The sequence below is a fragment of the Balaenoptera acutorostrata genome, chromosome 1, assembly GCF_949987535.1.
Source record: "Balaenoptera acutorostrata chromosome 1, mBalAcu1.1, whole genome shotgun sequence".
NCBI classification, from domain to species: domain Eukaryota; kingdom Metazoa; phylum Chordata; class Mammalia; order Artiodactyla; family Balaenopteridae; genus Balaenoptera; species Balaenoptera acutorostrata.
Window position 1 is genome coordinate 43,292,716 of NC_080064.1, and position 18,121 is coordinate 43,310,836.

At 36.9% G+C, this 18,121-nt stretch overlaps 1 protein-coding gene across 4 annotated transcripts in view; it reads right to left on the reverse strand.

Moving 5' to 3' along the window:
• The window catches only part of EPS15 (epidermal growth factor receptor pathway substrate 15), a 160,421-nt gene that overhangs the window by 52,784 nt on the left and 89,516 nt on the right, over positions 1-18,121 (reverse strand). For all 4 annotated transcript variants that reach the window (XM_057556973.1, XM_057556970.1, XM_057556967.1 and 1 more), the window contains exons 13-15: positions 15,412-15,484; positions 1,877-2,038; positions 1,280-1,477 (exon numbers count right to left, since the gene is read on the reverse strand). In XM_057556973.1, coding sequence (XP_057412956.1) covers positions 1,280-1,477; positions 1,877-2,038; positions 15,412-15,484 — 433 coding nt within the window. The remainder of the gene's footprint in view (positions 1-1,279; positions 1,478-1,876; positions 2,039-15,411; positions 15,485-18,121) is intronic.

Consider the following 18,121-nt stretch of genomic DNA (forward strand, 5'->3'; position numbering starts at 1 on the left):
TGACCAGGTTTTAGAAGATCTGAATTTTTTAGGCTGTGGCTCTTTTGAAGGCTATGTAACCATAGGCAAGTTACTTAACCTTCCTTGGCTTCAGTTTGTTCAAATTCAAAATGAAAGGAATGGGCTACATTAACTCTATGCACATCTAACCATCTTACCATCATTCTATAAAATATTATTCTCCATTTAGGGACGTCAAGAAATAGCATAGCGAAGGATCTATATTCTGGACCTACCGTAACACTGCATATTTATCTATATAAAAAACAATTTCCTAATTACAAAAAATACAGGTCTCTAAATGAGCAAAACTGATTTTAAGAATCCCAAAAGGGAAGGCACTGGGTTATTATAAGCAACACATACTGAGCAATTATTTACCAAACACTGTGCTCTAATGTCTCACTGGTTTTGCCTCATTTAAACTTTACAAGCAGCTCTAGGAGGTAGAGGAGTACTGTTCATTCTCCAATTTTATTTATTTTTTAAAATTTGGCCACACCACGCAGCTTACGGGATATCTTAGTTCCCCGAACAGGGGTTAAACCTGGGCCCTCGGCAGTGGAAGGGCAGAGTCCTAACCACTCAACCACCAGGGAATTCCCAATTCTCCAATTTTTTAAAAATAAATTTATTTTTGGCTGCGTTGGGTCTTCATTGCTGCACGTGGGCTTTCTCTAGTTGCAGCGAGTGGGGGTTACTCTTTGTTGCGGTGTGCAGGCTTCCCATTGCAGTGGTTTCTTTTGCTGTGGAGCAGGGGCTCTAGGCACATGGGCTTCAGTAGTTGTGGCACGTGGGCTCAGTAGTTGTGGCTTGCAGGCTCTAGAGTGCAGGCTCAGTAGTTGTGGCGCATGGGCTTAGTTGCTCCGCGGCATGTGGATCTTCCCAGACCAGGGCTTGAACCCGTGTCCCCTGCATTGGCAGGTGGATTCTTAACCACTGCGCCACCAGGCAAGTCCCCCAAGTCCTCCAATTTTAAAGATGAGGAATCTGATACTGAGAAGACTGAAGCAGTAAGAAGCAGAACCAGCATTTAAACCTAAACCATCTAACTACAAATCCTGCACACTCAACCAGACTCCAGTGATAACCATAAGATGTACAAGATACATGACAGTTTTAACTTATGACAGGTGACAAGAAGCCTATTCATATAAAGTGACTGAAAATGAAAAATAAACTAGGCAGAGGGAGAAGAAGCAGATCGAGAAAATATTATTTACTAAAAGGATATGTGAGTGCCCATTTGAGTGTATTTTTCACTGCCACAAAGACTTACTGAACTTATTTCCTGCTGTGAATCTTGCAGGTGCTGCTGAAGAGGTCCCAGCTGCGCCTTCCCTGACTCCACACTCTCCTCCAACTCTGCTGTTTCTTGCTGTAGGCGACTCAGCTCTTCTCTAGCTTTGGCCAGCTCTTCTTCATAAGTGGAGATCTGTGATTCTTGACTAGTTAATTCAGCTTTCAGGGATGAGATCTATAACATGGAGGTGAATGAGAAGAAAGGGGGATTAAAAAAAGAAATGTCATTAAAACATTCCATAATGCATTATGTTTATTTGTTTAGTTTACTATTTTGGTGGGTTTTTGATGTATTTTTTGTAGAAAAGGGCCATCAGGGGACTGATAGAGGAGAGTGGAAAGCATAGGTACCATACCTCCAACTAAAATTTGGAAAACAAAATATATGAAGTGTCCTATTTCCCCTGTAATTTCTGGATGAAACATGCCCCATCTCCTTCAATTCCCTGAACTTCATGTTGACTAGATTGCCACCTAACAATAAAAGCAACAAGAAGCAGAGAATGTTTCCATCTTAAGCCAGCAAAAGCAACTAAGGTACAGACACAGGCAGCAGTAAACCGCCAGACTTTACCAGCTGGGCCTCCTCAGCACACTTCTTTCTGACTTCCTGCAGTTGCTCCTCCAGCTGAGCTTTCTGCTCATCCAGCCCATCAAGGAGTTCCTGTACTTGCTGTTTCTGGGCCTGCAGTTTTTGCAGATTAGTATTCTCCCTTTGAACTTCATCTTGAAGATCCTGAAATACAGGAAAATTAACGTATTTATTATCTTTGGAGGCAGGGGAAGGTTAACAATTTATAAAAGCCTATCTTAAGGGAAAGTAAAGTCTCATTAAGTATATTGTGTTGATGGATTGGAGGATTCATAGCTTTAAATACAATCTTTACTTGAGGACTTCTTTCCTAGATTCCAGATTTAGAAATTCAATTTGCTTACTCAAATCCATCCTTGGATGTCTGATGGGCTTCTCTAACATATCAGAAACAGAACTCCTGGCATTTCCCCCACCACCACCATCTGCTTTATCCTCCATCTTCCCCCCTCTCAGTTTCTCTGGCCAAACAATATAGCATCTTCTTTGACTCTTCTCTTTCTCTCACATCTCATCTCCAATCTGTCAGCAAATTTTTTGCTCCTTCCTTCAAAATATATTTAAAAAACTGGCCACGTTTTTCTTCAACCTTGGTCCCAGTCACTTTTCTCTCTCTCCTAGACTGCTGCCTTCTAATTGGTTTCCCTTCTTCCACGCATGCTACCTTTCAGTTTATTTTCAGCACAGCAGCCACTGTTAAAAACCTACGTCAGATGATGTCACTCCTCTACGCAAAACTCTGCACTGACTCCCCATCTCCCTTACTGTAAACACCCAAGTCTTTACAATGGCCCCACGTGATCCCATCTCCCAGCTTCATTTCCTACTGCTCTCTCCCTTGCCCACTCTATTTCAGCCACACTGGCCTTACTGCTGCTTCTCAAACATGTCAGATATGCTCCCTTCTCAGGATCTTTCACTGATTATCCCCTCTTCCTAGAAAGTCTTCCCCCAAGTATCCACATGCCTCAATCCCCCATCTCTTTGAAGTCTTTGCCCAACTGGTAACTTCTCAGTGAGGCCTTCCTCACCACCACCCACCACCATCTCCCTCCACTGATTCTCCTTCATATACAGCATATAATTTTATTTATTTTCTAGAAGAGCTTTATTGAGATAATTCACATACCATACAATTCACCCATTTAAAGTGTACAAGTCAATGGCTTTTAGTATATTTACAGAGTTGTGGAACCATGACCACAACAATTTTAGAACATTTTTGTCACTGCAAAAAGAAACCCCATACCCATTAGCAAGTCACTCCCTATTTCCCTCCCAATCACCCCAGCCCTAGGCAACCACCAATCTACTTTTTATCTCTATAGCTTTGTCTATTCTAGATATTTTATATGAATGGACTCATACAACGTGTTTTTTTGTGACTGGCTTCTTTGCGACTTAGCATGTTTTCAAGTTACATCTGAGTTGGTATAAAATAATTAAATAGCTTTATGAGATATAATTTATACAACCATAAAAGTTGCCCATTGTAAGTATACAATTCAGTGAGTTTTAGTAAATATATACAGTTGTGCAATGATCACCACAATTCAGTTTTATAACACTTCCACAACCTAAAAAGTTCCTTCATACCATTTAGGAGTCAATTCTCATTCCCATTTCAAGCCCCAGGCAACCAGTGACCTGCTTTCTGTTGCTATAATTTTACCTTTTATAGACATTTCACATAAATAGAATCATATAATATGTAGTCTATGGTAATGTGTAGTCTACTGTATTCTTTTTTTTTGTTTTGTAGTCTACTGTATTCTTATACCCAGTATATTTTGAGATTCATCCATGTTACTGCATGTATACATAGTTTGTTCCTTTTTATTGCTGAGTAGTATTCCATTGTATGGATATACATTTGATGGACATTTAGACTGATCCTAGTTTTGGCTACTACGAGTAATAGAACATATTTCCTTCTACTAGAACGTAAGCTCCATGAGTCCAGGGATATTTGCAAATTTTGTTCACTGCTATATTCCCAGTTCCCAGTATACAAGAGGTACTCCATTACTATTTAGTGCATGATGAGTAACATAATAAAGATGTTAATTCTCTCCTAATTAATCTATACACTCCAATGAAAATCCTAACAAGATTTTCCAAGGAACTTGAAAAGCTTTGGAAGAACATATTCTAAAACATATTTGGAAGAACAAAGAAAAAAACCAAAAACAGCATTATAAAATGTAAAAAGGACTTACCCTGTAAGATATTGTGAATTACTGGAAAGCTAAAATAACTAAGACAGTTTGGTTTGATGCAAGGATAGACAAATAGATCAAAGGAAGAGAAAACAGAACTTAGACACAGATCTAGATATACAGAAAAAATGATGAGAAGGCATGACACTAAAACTGACTGGAGGAAAAGAGAACTAACTATTCGTTAAATGATGCTGGGCATACCCGTATGGCAAGAAGGAAAAATTATAAGTCTCTAAATCATACCAAACAGAAAAATTAATTCCAGGTATATTACAGACCTAATGTGAAAGACAAAACTTTAAAATGTGCAGAAGAAAATACAGATCTCAGTGTAAGAAAGAATTTCTTAAAACAAAAAAAGATAAACCATTTTGAAAATGACATGTTTATTTATTCATCTATGTGCTAGACCTTATGCTTAATGATAAAGGATACAGAGATTAGGGGCTTCCCTAGTGGCGCGGTGGTTAAGAATCCGCCTGCCAGTGCAGGGGACACGGGTTCGAGCCCTGGTCCAGGAAGATCCCACATGCCGTGGAGCAACTAAGCCCGTACGCCACAACTACCGAGCCTGCACTCTAGAGCCCACGCGCCATAACTACTGAAGCCCATGAGCCTAGAGCCCGTGCTCCGCAACAAGAGAAGCCACCGCAATGAGAAGCCCGCGCACTGCAACAAAGAGTAGTCCCCGCTCGCCACAATTAAGAGAAAGCCCGCGTGCAGCAACAAAGACCTAACACAGCCAAAAATAATAAATAAATAAATAAATTTATTTTTTAAAAAAAGGATACAGAGATTAAAAAAAAATACAATGGGAAATCTCTGTACAAGGGAGAGTTGAGAGACAGATGAATGCAACCTTGCCATTATCATTACCACCATGAAACACAGCAGCCAAGATGGCCAAATTTACATATCCTCTGACAATTGGGGTTCCTCATTTGAACCAGAGAAGATCATTTGAATGACTATTTTCCCAATTCTCTGAAGAATGGTAAATTACTAGTACCACTGCAGATGCACAGGAGAGAGGTTAATTCATTATATACAAAGGATTCCATAGGGAATTAGGACTTGATTGTCTCCAGGAATCACGGGTGAGAAAGAAGAATGGATTGATAACTCCTAAGGCATGTGTCTTCACGAGGTGGGCAGAGATCTCGAAGAGAGTGAAGTAAAATTGTGAACACAAATTTCTAAAAGTAACAGTATCTTTTAAATAACATACTATTCAAAGACCCCAATGATCATTCATCAGAATAAGAATCTAAGAAAATAGAAGAAAAACTTATCAGAAGAAGGTCTCTGAATGATTGCATGACTTATACAAGATAGCATCATCATAATGATAGCAAACATTTTCAATGGCCCTTACATTGTGCTAGGTACTGTTACAGTCTCTTTATATATATTAACTCATTTACACCCCATATGACAAATCTATGAGGTAGATACTATTATTCACATTTTACACATGAGAAAACTGAGGCACAGATGAGCAAGTAACTTGTTCAAAGATACAATTAATCAAGTGATAAATTCAAACTAGGTTTTTTTTTTTAATTTTTATTGGAGTATAGTTGCTTTACAATATTGTGTTAGTTTATACTGTACAGCAAAGTAAATCAGCTATACATATACACATATCCCCTCTTTTTTTGGATTTCCTTCTCATTTAGGTCACCACAGAGCATTGAGTAAAGTTCCCTGTGCAATACAGTAGGTTCTCATTTCTCATGCCAGAGTCTGAGCTCTGCTATATGCTATGTTACACACTGCCTGTAGACTAAATGTTTCACACGTGTGCCACTATTTTTCAAATATATGCAGATGCTTCTGTGATTAAATAAGACACTGAACAATGTTTTTAATAATTGCTTTTTAACTTATATTTTCTCAACCAACTGATTAATTTAAAAGTACAACTACTACCATGCTGCTTTCCTTAAAAAATTCCCTTAAAAGAGCCAACACAATGGATGATCAATGAAAGACTCTTCTTGGGCTAACATTCCATGAGTCTAGGTGATTACAGATTCATAATGGTGAGTTCTGCTAGTACTTCATTATTAATTTAGCAGCATGCCTAAATTTTTTTTATGCCTAAACTTTTAACCTTGCCTACACTGTTAACTGATCCATACTCAAAATGGAGATATTAGATATGCACCTCACATTGGCTCTCAATAAACACATGCTAGTTTTCACTGTCCCTCTCCTGATTCATATTTTTTTTTTGCCTTTGTTTCTTCCTATTCCAAATGTCTAAACTTTCTTAAAAAAATAACTCATTGCAAAGGAGATTTCTTTAATCACTCTGCTATTTCAAAAATATACGATGGTTCCCTCTTATCTATAGGATAAAGTAAAACAGGCTACAAGATACCTTAGAACCTTCAATTCTGGGCCCCACATTATCCTTCCTCTTTTACTACCCTCTTTTCTTCAATGGTCACCTGTGCCCCATCCTCAATAGACCCTCTTCTTTCTCCAATAGACAATATACTTCAATGTCCGTGTGCCTTTCGTACACCATCTGCTCTGCCTTGAATGCCCTTCCACACCATTGCTATCTGGAAGCTCACTTTTCATTCTTCAAGGCCCAGCCAAATTTAATATCCTCTGACCCACCTTGAAGTTCCTTTACCTGTGCTCTTACAGCAGTTTGTACCTAACCTCTATTATGACACTTACTACACTGTATTATAGTTACCTCTAAATAATAACCTGCTGAAGGACAGAGCCAATGCCTCATCTTTCTTAGAGGTTCCACAATCTAGTACAATGCCTTGCACATTCCAGGCGATTAATTAGGCAATGATTCGTTAACTATCACAAGGATTCTAGTATCTGGGAGAAACCAGTGGGAAACGTGCCTGAGGCTGACAGAAAGGGCTTTATGTTCTTTCAACATACTATGGGAAAGCTTCACTCTGTATTTAAACTATAGCAAAATATTAAAACTAGCCTCTGACCTATAATAAATGCATTTTGTTAAATTAAAATAATATCTAAATTTCTATACTGATTCAGTATTTGTACAATCTATAGACCAAGACTGATTTGACATTTAAAATTTCCAGGGACTTCCCTGGTGGTCCAGTGGTTAAGACTCCATACTTCCAATGCAGGGGACCCGGGTTCAATTCCTAGTCGGGGAATTAAGATCCCACATCCCACGTGGCGCAGCCAAAACGTTTAAAAAAATTTTTTTAATAATAAAATTTCCATTATATGGAAATAATCTTTATTGATTTAGCATGTCACTGTGGCATATATCTTTCTCATGCTTTTAAACTTATGAATTTTTTTTTACATTTATATTATATTCTATTCTTACTCTTCAGGAAGGTACAGTAACAGCTTCACTTTAATGCAGTAGCTTGAAAAACTACAGTGGTTTGAAAAATTCTCATAATTCAATTATAAAATATTTTGAAAGCATGCCACCTGCAGATCTAAAGTAATTTTATATTTGGGAAAACAATCCACTGTCAATACTCTGTTCATAAAATTATTATATGGTTTATATATAATGACATGCTGATCCAAAAAGCATTTTTTAAGAAATGCTTAATAGGAATAGGAAAAATATGTTACTTATTCCCATCTTCAAATATCCTAGTCTACTTTCCTACCCTCTCCCAAACCCTGAAGAAAAATCTTGGACTTCACATCACTAATAATACCTAGTCTTTATAAATAGGTGTAATTATGATGTCTCTACCTACATTGTAAGTACAATTAAGAAAAATAAAATTTGCCTTAAAAGGGTCACGTAATGTAAGAAAATGTCTAGGACATAATGCTAATTTTTAAAAGTTGAATACAGGGACTTCCCTGGTGGCGCAGTGGTTAAGAATCCATCTGCCAAGGCAGGGGACATGGGTTCCATCCCTGGTCCTGGAAGATCCCACATGCCGTGGAACAACTAAGCCCATGCGCCACAACTACTGAGCCTGCGCTCTAGAGCCCGCGAGCCATGACTACTGAAGCTCGCACACTCTAGGGCCCGTGGCAACTACTGAATCCCGCGCACCTAGAGCCCGTGCTCCGCAACAAGAGAAGCCACTGCAGGAGAAGCCCGTGCACCGCAACGAAGAGTTGCTCCCGCTCGCCCTAACTAGAGAAAGCCCGTGCACAGCAACGAAGACCCAACGCAGCCAAAAAATAAAAAATAATAAATAATAAAAATTAAAAGTTGAATACAAAGGCATATACAGTATAATGGCAAATAAATATAAAGCCATTTATATACATTCATAGAAAATATAGCAAATGGTTAACAATGGCTCTCCCTGGAATGTGAAATTGTAGGGTTTCTTTCTTTTTATATTTTTCTCTATTTTACATGATTACTAGGGACCCATATTACTTTTATAATCATAAAATGTCAAGTTTGCAGTTTTTTAAGTATCACATACCTCTCATGGCTTCATACCAATATAAAAATATTCTGATGCAACTGAATTTTTATATACGAACTACCAATAGTGGGATTGATGCTGGTTTCCTTTAATAAAATGAACCAGACTTCAAAACTTGCATTTTTAGAGAGTCACTTTAAACGCACCCCTAGAAGAAAAGTTTATGCAAGAGGAAAGGGAATAAACAAGCCAGTATAATATTTACTCATTCTTGCCCTTTCTCTTCCAAAGAGCAAACACATTCACTCAAATTTCCCAACCTCACTTCTTAGCTATAGTAAAAATCCACATAGTAACACAAAAATACAGGCCTTAAGTGAAAGGTTACTGAGAAACTACCTCACATTAGTGACATATTTTAAGCTGGATAGATGTCCATATTAAAATTAATTATAATTAATGTTTCTCCATGTCTCATCTAAATATGAAAAAGATCTCTAAAAAAAATTCCAACATTAATCCACACACACAAAGGTCTTCTTTTTCAGTAAGCAAACTTAGTAAACTGCACAAAATCAAAATGAACAGATGCAAACATACACGTGAACAAGAATAAGAATCAAACTTCACTGTAAAATTACTTGGTTAAGACTACCACCATTGTAATGCATTTTCACAACAATTTCAATATCCAAATATACTTGGCTATTTTATTTTGGTACAGATTTGCTTATCCTGAGACTAAGTAAAGGCAACAGATGTACATCTCCCTCCCTGCCCCCACCTCCTGCCCACCCTTGACTAGGGCAGCAGCAGGTTCTCTTAGCAAACAGTGTCTTCCACTAAACTAGGATAACTTTCTTTTAATCTTAAGGTAGCCCTTTGGGAAAATCCTCTCCTGAATTAGTGCACAACCTCAGTTACTATCAAGTGCCATCTCATCAAGTGAGTGACTAAAGACATTTGCAGATGCCTTCCTAGTTACGCTCTATTTTCCATGATCACGCTCTACTTGCTCACTTGTGTCATCAACAACAAAAGAAAAGAGGATAGCAGCAACTAGAAAATGGCAAGGATAAAGTGAACAAGACTACTGTAATGCGTTGCCAAGGTCTGTTTTAGAAAAATACCAAAGCAAGCCACATCCAAGGTTCCTCATCCAGGAATGAAGGGATCCTTGAACTGGGATCTTGGCTTTATTTTAAAATAAATTTCAAAAAAATAATAAAAATAAAAATAAATTTCAAGGAAAGTGTCCTATTTTCTAGAAATCACATAAGTTAAAGAAAATGATAAATTTGTCCCCATTCCCCCATATCCCCTCAAGTCCTACGGGGGGTAGTGGAAATAAAATTTAAACAAATACATAAAAATTCTCAGCTATATTTAAGAATAAAATAATTCATTTTAGCAACCCAAGTCAGTTGTACAACTAAAGAGGTAAATCTATGAAACATGAATACATTTGTATCTGTTTCATATAAATACAGAGTAAAAAATAAACAACAGGACACTAATTTATGAATAAAACTTAAAAAAAATCCCAAACCATATATACAGTATATCTATACTTGTACACTAGTATATCCATACTTGAAGAATTATTAAAAAGAACAAAGGTAATTTGAAGTATTTTGGTAATCTTACAGAAAATGCTATTTAATTGATTAAAAAAAAATTCTACAGACTAATCCAAAACTAGAAATCATCAGGTACATTCATTACGTTGGCCTAATTCTCAAAATGGAAGTTATAGGAATATTCTCTCTTTTTTTAAAAATTTATTTATTTTTGGCTGTGTTGGGTCTTCGTTGCTGCGCATAGGCTTTCTCTAGTTGGGGCGAGCGGGGGCTACTCTTCGTTGCGGTGTGTTCTCATTGGGGTGGCTTCTCTTGTTGTGGAGCGTGGGCTCTAGGCACGTGGGCTTCAGCAGTTGTGGCACATGGGCTCAGTAGTTGTGGCTCACGGGCTCTAGAGTGCAGGCTCAGTAGTTGTGGCGCATGGGCTTAGTTGCTCCGCGGCATGTGGGATCTTCCCGGACCAGGACTCGAACCCGTGTCCCCTGCATTGGCAGGAGGATTCTTAACCACTGCACCACCAGGGAAGCCCCTAGGAATATTCTTCATATAAAAAAGTATCAACTATAGAGCAAGATGTTTAAGTCAAAGACCAGAAAGGGAGTCTATTAAACTAGGGTAAATGTTAGAAAACCCTACTAACAGCCTGCCTTTATTTCTCAATCATATGCTTCTCAGCATGTTCTAAGAACATTATCGCCAGGAAAAGAATGTTGAGCTCATGTATCTAATTTTATTTCTACCCAAAATAAGTCATCCTTCTTCATCTAGGGAAAAAAAATATGGGCAATTACTATGAACTACTAAATCTTTACTGATAAAGTTTAAATAATTGGGAGCTTCTCTCTCATGAAGGTAGAATGAACAATATGGAAATGTCTGACTCTTCATGATACCAACTGTGCTCCCAATCCATTCTGCCTGTGGTTTCTGGGTGTGTGTTGCCCTATTTTTAATTTCATGCACAAAATGGAAGTTCATTCATTTCTACTGTCAATATCTTCCTTAAATTTACCTCCATCTAAGAATATATTACCATACATGGTGAAAGATAAGATCCAAGGTACAATTTCTAAGCTTAAGGAGCTCACAATATAAGCTATAAGATATTGCAATCTGTATACATACACATTAAAATAGTCTGATAAGGTAACGTACTGAACGTGCCATATAAGTGTATACACACTCCTCTGGGAGTTCCAACACAGGAAAGACAGGCATGGACTGAAGGGACAGAGAAGAGAAAGTTTAGAAAAGTGGTGAGTTTGAGCTGGACTTTAAGGCATGGGTAGAATTCACATAAGCAGGGGGGGTAAGGAACACTCTAGATTGCAACAACAAAAGGTATAAGGGTGGGAATAAAAAAGAGCATGTGTATTGCGCACAGTTCCGAAGCAGGCAATCAAAAAATAAGTAATGCAAGAGGATGGCCTATAATTTTTTTTTCCAATTCCAATATATCCATGAGGATGACATCCTCCCATTATTAACAGTAGCAGTGGGCAGCAGTGAAGATTTTCACATCTGAGAGTCATAACTAAAATTGGTTGAGGAAGAAAGGCAGGAGGAGGATGGAGTAATAAGCACTTACATCTGACGTCAAAATTTCAGATGTTAGGTGATAGGGGCGGCAGTAGTGAGAAAGAAAAACACTGACAGAAACAGGAAAGTTCAAAACTTGAAGCCAATTTTTTTCAACAACATGAGACTCATTTTAGATATACTGGCTTTGAAATGATAAACCTCAAAATGCCTAACTGGAGATGTCAGACTGGCACTCAAGAGAACTGAGGGCTTGACAAATATTTGTGAGTTATCAGCACATGGATGACAGGGGGTATGGAAAAAGGAGGAAAGAAGGGGTCAGAGTGTGTCCGTCAGTCCCTGGCAAAGGCAACAGAAGCAAAAGGTCAAAGAGGTAGGGCTATGAATATCTAGGAGAATGCAACCCAAGAAATCAGTAACCAATGTAGGAAGGACCAATGGATTTGGCCTTAAGATTATTCTTGGTCTGGGGGAGATAAATTAAGCACAATGGTATGGGTGAACAGGAAACTAAGTAGGGTTACTGAAAAGCTAGGAAGGGGGGAAAGGGCCACACAAAGAAACAACAATAGAGAAAAACAGGCTGGCAGCTAAAGTGACAGCAACAACAACAACAACAACAAAAAAGGTATTTTCAAATTGGTTAGTCCTATATGCAGATAGCCATGTGAAGATAGAAGTCAGAGAAGAAAGAGCATGATGATGAAGGGAGAGTAACAAAGAGATGACAGTAAGGTATAGAATACTACTACTAATTAGAACATATACTGAACACTTACCTTGTGCCAATCACTCTGAGGCACTTTACCTGCATTATATCATTTTATTCTAACAGCAAACTCTGTTTGGTATTTTTCTTATCTCATGTTACAGAAGAGAAAACTAATGTGTAGAGTGGTTGAATTTCTTCCTTAGGATCTCAAACCTTGGAAGAGCCAGAACCAGGAACTGAATTAAGTTTGTCTGATACCAAGTCGTTTCCTATAAACTTCTATGCAAAACTGAAAAGCATACATATGAGAGGGTGAATTCCTAAATATCTGTTGACTACCCTGAAGAAAATTTTTAATAAAACTGTACATATGCAGTTTAAGGTAGGAAAGAATGTGGGTCTACCTTCTCCCTGTAACAACAACAAAAAGCTCAAACCGTAAACATTTGAGATAGAACATCCTTTTACAGTTTCCCCTCCTTGGATCATTTTGGGCCTAATTTCTCCATGGAACTTGACAAACTAGCAGTGTATATCATATGAGTTAAGTGAGCATCTCACGACATAAAATAGGAAGTTAATCGCTGGTTTGCTCTTTAAGAAAAAAGTGTTGAACTGTAAGTTTTCAAGATGGTAATTCATGGGAATACACACAGGAAACAAACATGTAGAAATTAATTATGTAGCAGAATTTCTAATTTAACTGAATTAGGAAGACTATATAAATGCTAAAAAAAAAAACTAATCTTTTGGCACTTTGGTCACATCTAAAGAGGCTTTGAAAGTTTGGTTTTTGTGCTTGAGATATGAGCTCATATAATCACTATCTGTGACTTTATAAATATGGAGAAAAGCAAGAATACTCAGAAAAGCCAAGTTTGGATTAGGCAGAAAGACATTTATTGATGGTCAATATTCCCTTCATGTCTTCATTTTGGCATTATTCATTAGCACCTACATTAGAAAGCAGGGTCAGAAAGAAGCAGTGAAGTTCTTTGATTCTGATAGTTATTAATAAGCTCTAGTAAACTGCCTTTTGCCAGAGAAATTAGAAGATAAGCATTAGGAGTTCAAGTTAGTTACAGATCTGAATTATTCATGTTATTCCTAGTCTGTGCCTCATTACCAATGGCTGAATCAGAGTTAACTCAATAGGTAATACAATATACTTGTTACCATTTTCAGGTAAGTTGTCTTGCTCCAGAAAATTGAAAATAATCACTAAAATGAAAAGTTTTAATTACTTGTAGATGTCAATTATCCATGTTATTCTTAATCTAGTATCTCATTACCATGGACAATACAACACCTGTATTGGGGTGGAATGAGTAATGAATCTACTAATGCAAAGCTTTAATCCTATGGTTTTTTTTCAATGAACTTGCATGCTCAACCATTAGAACTTGGCCTATACTAACCACGCTCCAAGGTATCTTTTATTTACAGCACCTTATGCAAAAAAATTCAACAATTTAGACTTCCTCTGCCAAGCACACATTTTGGATTCAGCAAAGCTTAAGAATTAACATATACCTTACCATCACCACTAAGTGAAAGAAGGACAAGCATATAACAAAGCAATTTTGACTGATAATAAAACTTCTATAAATATAAGAAATCAAATATTTGAGGGGAGCCGATTTAGCCTGAAAAGAACAATGTAAATTTTAGTGTTCTCCCAAAGCGGCTATTTAAAATTCACATCCTCAAAAGATGCAATAGTGAAAAACCATAGATAGATGTACACAAATAAAAAAACTTGTCTACTGCAAAAACCTTTGTACTTTGAAACGTTATCTAGCTAAATTTAGAAGCTGTCCAATATTATATCAGTAACTATATCTATAGCTTCACATTGAGAAAACTTTTGAGATTATTTCATCTTCCATTCTTAAGCTATTTTCAGCAATAACTGCTTAAAGTCTATGACTCTTTTGCATTTAAGAAGCTCAAAAATTGCACAAAAATAATGTAATTGAGGTAACCATTCCATATCTCACTACCACAAAGAGAAATATATTAGTGATGACCTCTTAACTTTGTATCACCTTTAAGAAAATTCCAGTATAATAAGTACAATAATAGAATCAACTTCTAATAAGAAGTCTCTCTCTCTGGCTTCTTCCTCAGACCCTCAGTAAATCATTCTCTCCACCCTAGCATGGTCCACCTGTCAGACAATCTCTGGTGAATGTGCTACATTAAAACAAAATAATGGATCTAACAATTTTAGAGCTTTTGCCCATTTCAAACTATCAGGACAAGGAAATCCAACATACAAGTAACATGTTAAGAAATGCCCATCCATGAGCTCTTACTGGCAACTGCTACCAGTGCTTCAACATCCAACCTCCTGTATGTGCTGGTCTGGCATTTAAGAAACGGTGCTCCAATAACATGATCACATGCATTGCTTACTTCTCTAAATGAAACACTGCCCAATTTTCTGTATTTTTAATGTTTGAAATACCTCTTTTGCGTCATTTCCCAATCAGAAACTGAAGTTTTATTGTCTTTTCTATTTGTAAAATGAAGCTACTTAGCACTTAGTGAAAATGAATTAAATCTCTTTATGCCAAAGTTTAAGATATCCTGGCTACTAAGCAACTTATAAAATACTATTGTAAATTGTTCCATATCATTTCCCACCCTATCATTATGAGACAGTCCTTTAAAATACTAGGTCTCCTAGCTAACAAAATCTCACACCCATGAAAAAGCAATCTGCGTTTTCATGGTGATGATGATGATCTCACATATTCAGTTTTATTAGCGTAATAATATTTATATCATAAGTCATTCAAACTTACCTTTAAGGATATAATATGCAGATAAATATCATCTTAAAATACCTTTAAAGCTAGAAATTTACACTGAAAAATACTGCTTGATCATTGTAGTGTAATCTTTGCAGGCCAGAATTAGGAGAAAAATAAGCATTTTGCAAAACATAAAGATTTATATCACATAAATAATAGGCATTCCCTTGACCTACTCATCAACACCACAACCATCACATAGTAAACGACCCCATACATTTAAAATGAATCCTCCTAAATCAGATATGGAATACTGAATTTTACAGTTCACATACCTGAACCTCGCTTGTTCTCTGTTTAATAGTATCTTCTTTCTCCTTAAGGTCCTGTTCCACATTATTCTTTTCCCTAGAAGACCAGCAAACAATGCAAGAATATTTGAGAACATCAGCTACAGCCGGTATGGTTATCCATCCTCCTAATCCTGAATCGTTTTTTAAATACATAGTGAAACATTCAATTTTTAAATGAAGGGCAGATTTTTCTACCCTCTTTTAATTATTTATGCAACAGAAATCAATATAAGCTCTGTTTGTAAAAAAAAAAAATCGCTTTCTCACTAAAATGTGGTGAAGAGAGAATAGATTAAAAAAGGAAGAGGAGAAAAATAATCAATGAAACACTCAGGTTTCACTGATCTCACTGTTGCTATGGAAATGCTGCCCAATGAAAATTGCTCGTGAAAAAAAGGAGGAGTTGCATCAGCTCTGAAGCTTAACCCTTAAGTATCACTGTCAAATAAAATGAAAATGGCTAATAGAAACAGTCAACAATATTAGGGAAAAGGACATTTACTGAAGTGTTAATTTCCTCTTAAATCTCACTTGTGTGCACCAATTTTAGAATGAAACAACAGAGAAAATAGAAAAAGACTGTCAATACACAGGCCATTTGCTCTATTAAATACCACATCTGCTCAAAAGCTATTTTAGGACCACCCATAAATACCAATTGATCAAATATATAAGACAATGTACACTAAGTAAAAAAAGAATCACATTAGCATTTATCTCTTTCTACTCTTCAGGTCAAACATGTTAGGATCCACTTTTAGTTTGAAACATCATTATCTAAAGTCTTATATGCTTCCATCAGAGCTGGATTCCTAATGAGTGAATCTTAAGCAACCTTAGATTCAGAATTACAAAACAGAGCTATTTTTTTTTTGACATAATAAATTTAAGTGCCCGTCTGTACTGAAATCTACCCACCCCACCCTGACTCCTTTCACTTTCTTTTTCCACAAAATGAGAGGAAAAAGCCATAGATTTCTGCAGCAATACATTTTTGGGGTGGGGGAAAGGTAAAAGGCGGCAATAAGAAGGGAGGATGCCATTCAATAAGTCCTCCAGATTAGTACTGCAGAGTTTCTTCTTAGAGCTTCATGACTATATTTCAGTTTCATCCCAGACATAACCCAAACAGAGGCTCAGCCTCCATTAAGCTGAGGCATAAAGTGAGAAAATTACACCAAGAGATACTTAAGGGACAACTACATGCTACATTTATATTTCTCACCTTTTTTGAGGTGAGATTTTAAATGTAGACAAAAGTCAACTGTTTCGGATATGCAGGTGCAATGCTCTTAAGATTTATATGGGAGGAAAAAAAGCACAATAATAAAGCTATTTGTATACTGTTACTTTTAAATACTTGAGATGGCCAAGGAGCTCACTAACCGTTCGTCAGATGGGGCAAAATGTGGGTCAAGATGTCAGTGGAGATTTTAAACATTCTCTTACCATGAGAGTCATTGTTGCAGCCCGTTACTCCCATACCTCAATCTACTTATTAAGCAAAGCTCATTCCCCACTTCCAATCCTTATAAAATTAGATAAAATTGAACACTAGAAAAACACAGGAAGAAACATCTAAATATGCTCCACAGATTCTGCAAGTGCAATCTTGGAAATCTTTTCCTTCCTCCTTATGGGAGCAGGAGAGTGCTTTCAGTCCTGCCACAGCAGGTCAAGGATGAGTCACATGAAACACCAGCCTCCTCCCTTCATCCCAAATCCTCAGGCATTCCACACTAGGTCAATATCAGCTCAGCTCCTCCTTTCTGACAGTAGATAATGACAAAAACAGAAGACGCAACATGGTATCACAGACCAAAACTGCACACACTAATGTGCATGTTTGTATTCAGTCCTTTCTGGCTCCCCTGTTAACTGCTGTCACTGTGTCTGCTCAGAAGATAAAGTGCGCATGCAGGAAAACAGGGCTGCAAGAAGGCCGTGAGCTGACTTAACACAGCCAAGATACAAGAATGGGAGAGCAAAAGAAGGAAGCTCACTTAGTGAAAAAAGAAAACAGATTACAAAGGACACTCAGCTCTAACCAGCAAACAGTCTATGTTTGGCTAAAATGGAGGAAGCTTAGAAAGTACAAACTTCTCTTCATAATTTTGGGTGTGGCAGGGGTGCGGAGCAGTGGTGATGTCAAACATCCTGAAGACCATTCTCAACTAAATATAAAATATGTGAATCATTAGGGATTAATTTCTCTTAGTCTGAGATCAATTAAATTTAACTTTCAATCCACTTTTATCTAGTAAAATTCTGGTCTAATAAGTCCTTTTATTACCAAAACCAAGTAGTATAACATAAGTACTAAACAGAAAACTTTAAAAATAACAAAATGATCAGTTATATTACTTTCTATACAAAACATTATTAATGAAAATCTGTCCTATAAACCAGACTGAAAATCAAATAATTTTCTCATTAATTTAGATTATAATTTCAGAGATACCAAATTATTATACTGTGGTATTCCATAGACACTTAACCTCTATAGCTATCCTTCTCATTTCAGGCAAGTAAAAATATCTAAACACACATTCAGGTACACTAACGATGGTTGACCATGTTCTTTACATTCTCCTCTCTTTCAAACAAGTATATTTTTCTAAAGGTGATGGATACATAGTCAATACAAGAATATCCAAGCATTCTGTTTAACATTAGTAATTTAAAACTGTAA